We start from the raw sequence: 11,730 nt of genomic DNA, 5'->3' as shown, positions 1-11,730 counted from the left end.
AACTATTGACATTATATTAGTGGAGTCCATAGATGTGATACTAATCATCCCGTTCATCTAATAAGATTATAATTTTTCAATTAGGTCCATTCGATCGGGGAATTTTCATGATCTTTTCATGTGGTGTTACATGACCTACACACTGGGGGAATCTGAGACTGATCTCCCAATTCTCTTCTTACCAATGGTGTTGGCCCAAACCCAAAAAACATTGGTGCCCTGTGGATTATTTGGTTTAAAAGCCAGCTACTTCACCACTGGAGTGGATATGGGCTACAAGCGTAAATCACAGCCCTTTATATATTGCTGTAAGGTGGGTCATAACAATGCATGAAAGGCCTTGATTTCATGATTTTAGCCTAGCACTGCTTCAAGGTTCCAATTTTTTGTTTTATTTTATTTTCCGGTAAGAATTAATAACCTCCTCGACTATTTGGATCTTTGTATATTGATTGCAATGAATTGCACTATAAAACACGGGTTTGGATTCCGGATCCAATCATAAATGGGTAATGATATTTGGGTTTATAGTTTTACTAGATATTTCCGATCTCAGTGCTGACTGGGTGCCTGAGTGGATAGTCGGCGTTAAGTTTTAGAGGTGTTGAAAATTTTCGATGTCAAAAGTATTTAGAGAACTGATTTGCAAATTATCAGTACTACCGGAGATGGCAGACCTACTCTCACTCTCGTCTCCACTCGCACTCAGAATTTGATTATCTCCCGCGAACATACACGACGTTAACAAGAGAAAAGAAAATGTGAGGTTTCTTGCGTTTTTATGCTGTCAAAAGCAATTTTAGAAGTCAGAGATTGATCTCTTTATAACTTTTATTCTTTCCCCTGCTACTCTACTGTTTTTTTATTAATTTACTATTTGGTAGGAGGTCTTCAATCAATCGTCCACCAACACCAGATGCAGAGGAAGATCAAGGAAAAGAGCCCACTCTTCAAGAAATTATCAACATTAAGGTTCGTTTATCCCTTTGCTTACCTCTTTTATTAAATCCTACTACTGGGGGATATTCACAAGTTAGTTATTACTATTTTTTTTTTTCTGTTTGGCTGGCCACTTTTGTTTTCTTTGTCAATTTAGATTTTCTTGGTGGATTGGATGTGCCTCTATGTGTGTGTGTGTGTGTTTTGTAATTTTCTATCTTTCCGATATGTTACGTTCGGATCATTTAGTATTTGAATAATGGGTGGAATAAGGAGAAGCGGAGGAGAAGTGGATAGAAGATTTTAGTTTTACGATAAATTGATAATGAAACTACTTCTGCATTTAACATGCTTACTATGGATGCGTTTCTGAATAAGTTCCGTATTTACTTTCTTTTTCTTAGCTTACATTGTGTTGTTATAATATTTATGTGTTCTGGCCATTTGTTTTAGTTGATTGAGAGTGGAGAGAAAGAACGATTAAAGGAACTTTTGAGGGAAAGACTTATAGAATGTGGCTGGAGGGATGAAATGAAGGCTTTATGCAGGTTTCTTCTTTTAATCAACCTTTGTACAATTCTCAGTTGCAGCTGCATTTTAATCATTAACTGGATTTTAGTGCAGTTTTTTTTTTTATATCTCATTGGTGTTTCAATATATACAGCATATGCATCTTGTACTCCTAAGTTTTTCGTTACTTAAGACCATCAATACAGTAGTTTTGATGGATGCAGATCAAACAATATGTTGACACAGAGGGCGGAGGATTTAGAACTAAAATATAACCGAAAGCAGATAAATGGTTCCCGTACAAATAATGATAATAGTAAGAAGTAATTTTGCAAAAACTATCCCCACACGAAAAGACTGTAATTGGGTGCTTGTTTGTATCTCTTCATGTAGTGTAGCTTCTCTTGCCTCCTATTTTCAAGCTTATTCAAGTTTACAGAGAATTGTTTTTTCATGACTTGGCCACAAATCTCTTAAATTGCATTTTTGGTGTCTTTTAACAACCTCTTAAGGTAAATGTACAGAGGTTTCTGTAGACACTTTTTCTTTTTTCATCTTGATTTAGAAGCTTTTTCCTTGGGACTTTTATTGTCACTTTCAGATGTCTTATAGTCCAGGAGAGAGAAAATTTTGTGGTTTTGTAACTCTTGTTTTGTCATTCTTTTGTATGTAGCTTCTTCACTCGCTTGAGAATGAAGTAAAAAAGAAGAAAGGAAAATAATTATATTTTGGAAAAAAAAAACAAAGAACAAAAACAAATGCTGATAACCTATCCTTCTGTTCTCAAAAGAAAAAAAGTTATTTAGCAACCAAAGAAACCAGAGTCTTGAGAATATTGTAAGCATTTTCAAATGGAGCTAACCTTCTAGTATTCATAATGCCATATTGAAATACTTTTAACCACAAACATCCATTTTAGAATTTGCAAGATTTTTGCTGTTTATGATGTAATTGCCTTTTATTGGGTATTGGTACTTTGTACAATATATCATTTTTTAATAGGGCGAATGTTAGGTTAGGTAACCAAACTACAATTAGAAATTAGAGAGTCTTCAATAAGATTCATACTTACTGGAATGATGCATAACATTTTCAAAAGTAGAATTTTGAGTCTGGCATTATATTATCTTTTTTTTTTTCTGAAGCTTCTATCCATCCTTGATTTTGTTAGTACATCTGGAATTTGAATAGATGGAATTTATCTTGACATACCTATTGATTAATTGTGATTTCCTTCATTCTTTCTATATTGCAATCTAGAGATTGTAGATTAGTTTTATCTTAAAGCTTTTACCTTTCTATAGGAGGAAGTTTTTTTATATCTTGCAAAGTATCTTTTTTTGCTTCTCGAGATGAAAACAAAACACGTCTTTCTTATTTTAGAGCCACCCCACCCCCGGTTTTCTTAATGTGACCTAAGCATGCAAAGGAACCCAATCATTTCATGCTACTGGCTGGAGAAATATTAGGTTATCTCTCTGCAACTGATAGTTGATTTAACTGTTCTCGAGAAAACATGTTTCTGCTTATTGTCAAGCACGTGAATGGATCATTTCATGCTACTGATAATTATTCTACAGAAATATTATAGTGGTGGATGAAAAATTATTAGATTGCATCTATAAAATTGAAATTTGAGCTAACCTGTTTCTGATAACTTTACTTTTGTACATGTATTGATTTTCTTGGAATTATAGCTTTACTTGTAATATATTAATTCATAATTTTTGTATGCAGGCATCATGTAGAGTATAAGGTTTACTTTCCATGTTTAACTAACAGAGTAATGTTTCTTAAGTTTCACTTGCAGTTAATAAATTTATTTGCATTTTTTTGGGGGCTGGGTCTTTGATATCATATGTCCACCTTGTAAAGCATAAGACTAATTTTGCATTTCTAATGATATGGATGGGTATTATTTATTTTTTATTTTTAGCAGCGAATTACTATTTCTTATTGCTTTTTGTACTAGGGCATTTACAAGGAAGAAGGGAAGGCACAATGTTACTGTAGATGACCTTGTACATGTAATCACCCCAAAGGGCCGAGGTGGGGTCTTCTTTCTTATCCTTTCTTTTCTCCAATGACTATTGAATTTTTACTTCCCCCTCTTTAGGGGAATATTTTGCTGTGACATTATCTGTTTTTTATTTATCAACTTATATGGTAATGCACCTGACAATGCACACTATCTTAGCACCGACTTTGAAGCTGTAGAAGTACACAGTTTTTGTACATTAATTTACTATCTGTTAGATCTATATTACCTTCATGGAATGGAGTTAAATTCATTTCTAAACCATGGTAATTTGCATTTTAGATAAAGTGAGGTTCTTGGTAATGAAATGGTTGAGTAATTGGGAAATTAATCTTCTGTATTCTAACCTTGAAATTAAACAATTATTTTCAGTAACAGAAACTTCATTAATATGGAAAATTGAAGCAATGTTTTCAAAACCTACCTAGAGGCTGAACCGTTTTTTGCAGGTCAGCAGTTCAACCATCCATGTGTCAGCCCGTGATGTCATAATTAAAATTATAAAAATAATATATATAACACTATGTGTACATGCATATATACAGGAAAAGGAAAAATTTTCTGTTCCTCCTCAAAGCTACAAGCTCTTTGGTTTTTCACATTTGTGTATCAAGTGATGACTGATTATACAGAGGAGATTCAGTCCACCTGGGTTCAGCCATTCAGGGAGCAAAGGCAAAAGCCTTATTCAATCAGAAGATTCAGAACAGAGATAAAAAAAAAGGGTATGAAGAAACAAAGAGTAATGATCTAGCTGAGAGATTAGATGAAAATAAAAGTAACACCTTAGGTCTGGACCATCCGATTAAGGGATCGAATGAATGGTTAACAAAAAAATGGTATGGAGAAGAGTTACTTGATGGAATGACTTAAAAATATCAAAAAAGATTGAAAGCGCCCCAAAAATAAAGATTGAATCGCCCCAAAAACAAAGAGATTCACCCATTCACCACATTGCAGATTGCTGGCATTAAGAAATACACCACTGGAGTCGCCAACATTAAGAGACTCCACTACCTGAAAGCCTTCTTGAACGGTGGTTGAGAGCCTTATTCAATGATTATTGCTGCTTTTTGAAGTTTAAACCCTCAAAAGCTCAAATTCCTTGCATCTGTGTGTCAAACCCTAAGAAAAAAGAAAAACTAAAAGAGGGTTAGATTGGGCAAAGAAAAGGCGGTTGGGACTTGGGGATACATGGATTTTAACTTTTTCAAAGCCATAAATAAAGCATTTGAAGTGTGACCAGTCACCCGCTAACCAGGTCATCTGGTTTGATGGTTCAAAACCACCCAGGTTATGGGTCTCTGACCAAGTCAACAGTTTTATTTTTCAAATTCCAGGTTTTAGTGAAACCGAATCTGGAAATAAGACCAGGTGACGGTTCAAACAGTCCAACTGTCTGTCAATGGCAGGTTGAAAACATTGAATTGAAGGGTCTTGTGTATTTATGGGATAATAATTTGACCTGTATATTGATTATTTAGTATTGTTGGATGCTATGACTTTTCAGTTACTTTTTTCCTATAGTTCCATTTTCTCTTTCTAATTTTAAGCATGCATTTTTAGATAAAGGACAAATAAGTTTTCCATTGATTGGCAACTTCAACACCAAAACTGAGAAGGAATAGGTATAATCTTTCAGCGATCAACTGTACATAATCCATTTATTAATACTAGGTTCTTGCCCTGGACTACAAGGGGATGTGCATCAAGGACAATACAAGTTTGTGTTGGCAACAAAATGTCCTTCATATTTGGAAATAATCCCACCATATGCCCAAAAGGCATTCGTTCCATGGTTTCAGACTCAGTCATTCTCATTCCTAATCCTTCAAACTAATCTGTCTACTCATCCACTTTGATGTTAGATTTCTGGCATAATGAAAATAGATCCTTGTATCCTTGTGGATAACCTTTCCAATGTCACCAGGTAATAAGCTCTCATGAATCTCTCTGCTTAATATTTCCCAGTTGCTGATCTCTCCTTAACCAGAATATGAGTGATTCTTTTCCATTGATTGGCAACTTCAACACCAAAACTGTGAAGGAATAGGTATAATCTTTCAGCGATCAACTGTACATAATCCATTTATTAATACTAGGTTCTTGCCCTGGACTACAAGGGGATGTGCATCAAGGACAATACAAGTTTGTGTTGGCAACAAAATGTCCTTCATATTTGGAAATAATCCCACCATATGCCCAAAAGGCATTCGTTCCATGGTTTCAGACTGTCATTCTCATTCCTAATCCTTCAAACTAATCTGTCTACTCATCCACTTTGATGTTAGATTTCTGGCATAATGAGAATAGATCCTTGTATCCTTGTGGATAACCTTTCCAATGTCACCAGGTAATAAGCTCTCATGAATCTCTCTGCTTAATATTTCCCAGTTGCTGATCTCTCCTTAACCAGAATATGAGTGATTCTTTTCATTCTTGCTTTCACAAGTAGTTGTTGCGCCATGCATATTTTTTCCTCCTTGGATAAATGGTCGGGGAAGGGAGGAGAGCCTGTCGAGCCAATAGGGTGTAATAGTTTAGGCTCAAGGGTCACATCAAAGCATTCTCTAGGTTGTAGGCAGAATTTGGTCCCAGGTCTTGGGGACAAAAGACCTTGCTAGCATGCTAACTGGCACCTTCACCATGCATCTTAGCCTGGACAACTTCAACCTTTGCAATGCTGAGACAGTTTAAGAACACTTCCAGCTATTTACTTCTCATCAACTAAAGGTAATGTAAGAAATGCAAGGTGATAGCTGAAACCCTCTACCCGAAACCATATTTGCGTACCAAAACAGGTAATTTAAAATGATTATACCATTCTTGAACCTTCTGCCCATCATCTTGATGGATATGTAATGTTTAGCTACCCTTATTAGGGTGACAGTCTGTATCCACTTGATTGTCCCTTGTGCATGTAATTAAAAAGGTGTCAATTGATTTATAATCCCCTTGAAAATAAGCATGGTATAGTTGGTTATCTTCTTTTTCAATCTTTTTTATCATTTTCATGGTTAGTTTACAGTTGAGTTCTGACAGTCTGTGACCATCCCAATATGTTACAATGTGGCTCTGTTAGCTTAATAACATGATCCACTACATCAGTCTATCCATCATTTCCAGTTCAATCACGTGAGTACCATCCCTTCTGTGGCTATACCTCCTTTCATGTTAACAAATTAAAAATGCAGCTAGAACTGAAAATTGCTAGAAGCCCTGATACAAAAGTGATCACTCTAGATGCTCCTCTTGTAAGATAATGATATATCAGTAAACAAGTTAGGAAATTGACCATGTCCAAGGTCATTTCCTTTATACTAGTCCAGATATTAATTAATATTTTTATGTTATATTCTGAACATAGTGATTCTGTTTGCATATATGTTTCATTTGCTCTTCCATCTGGAAAGTTCTTTGTGTCATCTTAAAAGATTGTGTTCACATTATCATTTGTTCTGTTTCAGGAAGGCCTTCCATAATCAATGTGGTAGGTCTCTGCCTTGACTACTACGTATCTCCAATGACATATTGGCTCTTGAACATATAGGCCAGGCAACCCCAGATTGCAGTCTTTACCCAAAAACCATGTTTTAGTAGGAAGAGAAAAAGTGAATCATTTTGGTATTGCTAATTAACAAGTTATCCTCACTTTCTCCTCCAAACTGTTGTTCATTACCGGAAAATATTAAAAAATTACTAGCAGAAAAGGGAAATAAAAACTTCCAGTAGTATGCTTACAATAATACAATGAACCAATGTTGTAAGGCCCAATTTTTAGATCATTAACTCTCAATCCACCAACAAAACCAGATCTGAAATGGTTGAGGTTTTACATTTTTTCTTTCTATGTATTCTAAACATATAGAAATATTTTGTTCACATCTCTAAATGTTAAGTACTTAAGTCAGTTATGTGTGTAGAAAATTTTTATAGGCTGATTTTGGTCCTGGCTTATCCAAGAAGTGGCCCACCTACTTTGGTTGCAGTTTTACATGTCCCCTCCAAAATGAATGCGCTTTTTTTTTTTTACACTAAAACTGACGTTGTATTTGTGGTTTGGATTTTTTCGAGTTTATGCAGCCTCAGTTCCTGATTCTGTGAAAGCTGAACTTTTACAGCGTATACGAGCTTTTCTTGTCTCAGCTTCTCTTTGAACGGAGACGACGCCTCCACCCTCCAGCTTGGTTTGGCAGTTTCTCCTAGAAGGGTTTCTAAAATCCAGAAAGGAATTATTAGAGTTTCAGTGGATATGGCCTGTTGTTGAATTAAGGTCGTGATGGAAGATGACTCCCTACCATTGGTTAGAACTGCATTGCATGTTTCTTGGTTGGGTGAAAAATGAAACTGTTATTTTCTGTTCATCATCTCTGTTCTCTAAAGAGCTGTATGTTGTTAAACGTCTGCATGACCTAGGAAAACCCATATGAACATAACCAAGGGGGTGTTCGCCAATGTCTAAATCTGATTTTGTTTTCTATAAACAATATAGTTTTTCATATTTTGCTGACTAGGCAGTTGTTTTTATTTTAAAAAATGAAATTATCTATTTTGGTGCTACCTGGCACCGGCTGGGGGAATGTAAGTAATTCCGAAAATACACATCTGCACGACTGCACCCATGTGATTTTATCTTGTTAAAATAGGTTTCACACTTTCACTTTCCAATAAAGGGTGATGTGATTTTTTTCATATAACCATAAACCCACATGGGTACGGGCATGGGCACGGGTTAAATGAATAGTTGATAGTTGATACGGATCAACACTCGTGGAATTTGAGGCTATACTGGTAAAGTGCCGCATCAACCAGACACAAGAATAAAGAAAAAATAATTAATGAAATTTCTATTGATATTCGTGTATCCTTTTCAAAATTCATAAGGAGTATTAAAATATGTATTTATCATGTTCAATCCTAGATTTAGCGTTACTGGTGCATTTGTGAGATTAAAATAAATTTTCGTATCATTATATTAAATACCTCATCAAGCTTTTTTTTCAGGAAGTTATCAATTTTCTTTTTCAAGCAACCCGTCCCCGTGGGATACTGACACTACTGAATCTTGCAATTTGAACCCTGGCAAATACGAGTGCCTTTCTCCTTTTTCTTTTGGTCAGACTCAGAACACGAGATTCTTGATAAGAGTTTCTTGGAAAAATCGATACTTTTTGTCCTCCATTTTATACACTGCCAAAATACAGGTCAAGCATGGTTATACTTGTACATTGGGGCTGTATGCCTGTACAAGGCTGCACAGGCCGGGACGTATTTATTTTAAGTCGCACTAATTACATTTGCATTGAATCAGGGAACTAGGCAAGAGAAGCTAAAAATGGTGAACGAGAACTTAATAGAGGGCATATCTTTCTCTTTATCTGTAAGAAGTAAGAACATAGCAGTCAAAACATAGAAAGGTCCACGTACAAAATAAACACCAACTGGTAAATGATAAACACATCAAAGCCTTTTCTTTTCTTTTTTTTGAACTCCATCTCCTCTTGGGCCTTGAAATTACACACTCAAAGGGTACTTTTTCGACTTTCTGCTCTGTTTACAACATAACATTATAATATAACAAAAGATGTACCTACATTCTGAGGTACCTTCCCAATACATCCAACTGAACCCAACAGACTCACCTCCTAAGCTTACGCTTATTGGAAAATCTGAGAAAGCACAGATGCGGAATACACTACAGACCAAATACATGTGTCCAAGTTGATATGCTAGTCCTTGCATTTCCAAGACATGGAAAATCAATAGTACCCACGACAAATTCATATGCTTCCCTGTTCGCACAAATCTAGCAAGGCCAATGTCTGCATCGGTGGAAAATAGAAAGAAACAGCACATGTAAGGCATAGCGGTATAGCAATTTAAGTATGAATGAGCACCGGTCACACACACACTGAATCTTACCTCCGGAACAGAGAGCTCAAGACGAAACTTGGGGCCATCATAGTGATGCAAAACCGGCCTGAAAGCATCTTCTTCCAATGCCTTGCAAAGCTTCCTAACACGAATTCGCACCTGTTTTTTTGGGGTGGGGGGGGGCACAGTTGCTCACATGAAAAACAATTGGGAAAAGGAAATAAGTTTTTTTTTATAAATAACAAAATTTCCAATTCCCTAGTCCAAATTCAATTTACCTGAGCAGGAAACCTTGATTCTCCTTTACATTTTTTATCTTCCCAAGCAGTTGGATCAATGTTAGATCCCCCAAAACTTGCTGCCTGTAGGAAAGCAGAGATAGAACATGAAGACTGTACACTAGAAAAAATATAATACAAATTAAAAGAATGCTTAAATGGGTACGACTCTTCACAGTTCACACAACTGGCTTCTCAATAATATAAAATGAAACGCTATCAAGAGTCAAGACATAAAATTGTGAATGGATTCATCAGGTTCCAGACACAGCCTCAATCATTACTGAATGAACAAGAAGTGAAACAAATAACAAGAGTAAACCTCAAATATCCCATGTAGTTGATGAGTAGTGTAGTTGTAGAGAAAGAGGGGTAATCCAGGTGTTATTGCTCGAACAGAATCTCTGTACCTCGGTGGTAGGCCTGCCACGTGAAGAAAACAAACATCACGGGATATAACTAACCTAACAAAAAATGTTCTCCTGATCATATACTACATGCCCAAAAGTGGATTGATTCACATATCTAAGCAATTCATCAAGAGGATAAGAGGAAAGCAAATAACGAGGATAGTATTTGATGTTACCAAATAGTTGCCGCTTCAGATCTTCCTGCATTGTGTCGTTGTTACACACAAATATGTATCCTCCAAGGACCTCATTCCGTGGAAGTGTTTCTGTTGAAGGCAAGGTCTTGAATCTTTTGTCGACAGCATTATTATTGTTATTGTTGTTGTCATTGTTGTTGCTGTTATTGTTGTTGAGCTCTTTGTTGGTAGGATTATTGTTGCCATACTTGCTATTGCCAACTGTCAAGTTCATGTTTCCAATATTGTTTCCATTGCTCTTCTGGTACACGGCGTTCAAATTATAAATGCCACTCCGAAAAGAACTCTTGTTCAGGGTTTCGTTCATTTTGGAGTCCAAACTGAGCATGCTAAAATTAAAGTTGTCAAACTTGTTGTCTTCCTGAAACCCGCTTCTCTCTCTTGGCCTTGTTTCCACAGAGGATTTTGAAAGATCAAGATTGTTCATCCTTTCGCCCTTTGACCTCATCTGCTCAGCGAGTTTAGTCGCAGCCATAAACCACTGGTGATCCTCTGAAGCCTTAGATATTCCACGAAGCTCGTCCCCCAGTTGCCAAAAACTGTGCTGGTTGTCCATCATTCAGAACCCTAGCCATTATGGACATAATTATATGCTTCAGCAAAGGAGAAAGAACACTAATATACACGAGGAAACGAAGTATAACAGAGATGATGATTTTTTTGAACAGTAAAATAGCCAGCTTTGCATCAGATTAAATCAACGAGGATGAGCATAGTTATGAAATTGAGATTTCAAGATTGCCAGGTCCAAATGTTTAGGTAGGTCAAAATGGATCCTGTAAACACATTATTATCGCATCGTTTTATAGTTTATAATGAAACATAAATCATTTAAATAATTGAAAAAAAAATAAAAGACAAGCTTTATCCTCTTCTGTATCATAAAGTCTCTATTACATTTATAGTTCAAAAAATCATAAAATGAACCGAAATTCTACAAAATCCGGGTCCAGAATGAACTAAGTAGCTTGAAAAAAACAAGTAAAACACACAGAAAAAGACCAGAGGAAAACAATGATCAGTGAAACATTTTGGTAAAAAAATATAACGAAATCGAAGACGTAAAACATAAGAGAAGATGCTCATGGAGTCCATTCAACTGACCTGAACAGCTCAAAAAATGGAGAGACTCGACGGTCGATCTACTAGATCTGCAAATCTAAAAGAGCGAACGAACCCTAGATTTGGGGATCCAAAGGGAGGAAGAAACCCTCCTTTTTTTCCCTCCGCTCAGCAAGGGAAGACACGACAAGGGAGAAAATGTAGGCAGATTTTGCTATTTATATTAATATTGATACGCAAATGCCCTTTCTGCTCAGAAGAATTACATTCATACCCTGCATTTTTTAAATCCTGTTTGAGCGTGCCTGACAAGTGACAAATATCGCTTCGAAACAGAGCTGATAAGCTTCGCCTTCGTAGCTCTACGAAATGGTCAGTTGTCTGCGTGCAGGGGAGCAGCTTTATAATTAGCTGATGCGAGC

General features: G+C 36.2%; 2 protein-coding genes across 5 annotated transcripts; one reads left to right on the top strand and one right to left on the bottom strand.

Annotated features, from left to right (window-relative positions):
• Nucleotides 1–550: 550 nt before the first annotated feature.
• LOC104592892 (transcription and mRNA export factor ENY2-like) lies at nucleotides 551–8,047 on the top strand. 4 transcript variants are annotated; one of them, XM_010252426.3, is made up of 6 exons: nucleotides 551–761; nucleotides 885–972; nucleotides 1,393–1,487; nucleotides 3,187–3,232; nucleotides 3,422–3,498; nucleotides 7,571–7,634. In XM_010252426.3, coding segments are annotated over exons 1-5 (276 nt in total). In that variant the 5' UTR covers nucleotides 551–759; the 3' UTR covers nucleotides 3,467–3,498; nucleotides 7,571–7,634. The 4 variants fall into 4 exon arrangements, with proteins under 4 accessions (XP_010250728.1, XP_010250725.1, XP_088755957.1 ...); XM_010252423.3 differs by lacking the exon at nucleotides 3,187–3,232 and having other exon boundaries at nucleotides 554–761; nucleotides 7,609–8,047; XM_088899831.1 differs by lacking the exon at nucleotides 3,187–3,232 and having other exon boundaries at nucleotides 554–761; nucleotides 7,562–8,047.
• Nucleotides 8,048–8,826: 779 nt separating this feature from the next.
• Nucleotides 8,827–11,511, bottom strand: LOC104592891 (DCD (Development and Cell Death) domain protein). The gene is made up of 6 exons (XM_010252422.3): nucleotides 11,351–11,511; nucleotides 10,226–10,813; nucleotides 9,962–10,062; nucleotides 9,640–9,723; nucleotides 9,410–9,520; nucleotides 8,827–9,309 (listed from the first exon to the last, which is right to left on the bottom strand). Exons 2-6 carry the CDS (start codon nucleotides 10,803–10,805, stop codon nucleotides 9,268–9,270), a joined length of 918 nt encoding a protein of 305 aa, XP_010250724.1. The 5' UTR covers nucleotides 10,806–10,813; nucleotides 11,351–11,511; the 3' UTR covers nucleotides 8,827–9,267.
• Nucleotides 11,512–11,730: the final 219 nt, after the last annotated feature.

The sequence above is a fragment of the Nelumbo nucifera genome, chromosome 3 (assembly GCF_055504915.1).
Source record: "Nelumbo nucifera cultivar China Antique chromosome 3, China Antique-T2T, whole genome shotgun sequence".
Lineage (NCBI taxonomy): Eukaryota > Viridiplantae > Streptophyta > Magnoliopsida > Proteales > Nelumbonaceae > Nelumbo > Nelumbo nucifera.
Note: the sequence above shows the minus strand (reverse complement) of the source record. Positions and strands in the feature narration are given on the sequence as shown.

Coding starts and splice junctions, on each gene's coding strand:
- LOC104592892 (XM_010252423.3), top strand. Junction 1,488..3,421: donor GAAATGAAGGCTTTATGCAG/GTTTCTTCTTTT, acceptor TTTTTGTACTAG/GGCATTTACAAGGAAGAAGG. Junction 3,499..7,608: donor AATCACCCCAAAGGGCCGAG/GTGGGGTCTTCT, acceptor GAACTTTTACAG/CGTATACGAGCTTTTCTTGT.
- LOC104592891 (XM_010252422.3), bottom strand. CDS start 10,805: ATGATGGACAACCAGCACAGTTTTTGGCAACTGGGGGACGAGCTTCGT. Junction 10,063..10,225: donor TCTGAAGCGGCAACTATTTG/GTAACATCAAAT, acceptor TTCACGTGGCAG/GCCTACCACCGAGGTACAGA. Junction 9,310..9,409: donor TTGAGCTCTCTGTTCCGGAG/GTAAGATTCAGT, acceptor CCACCGATGCAG/ACATTGGCCTTGCTAGATTT.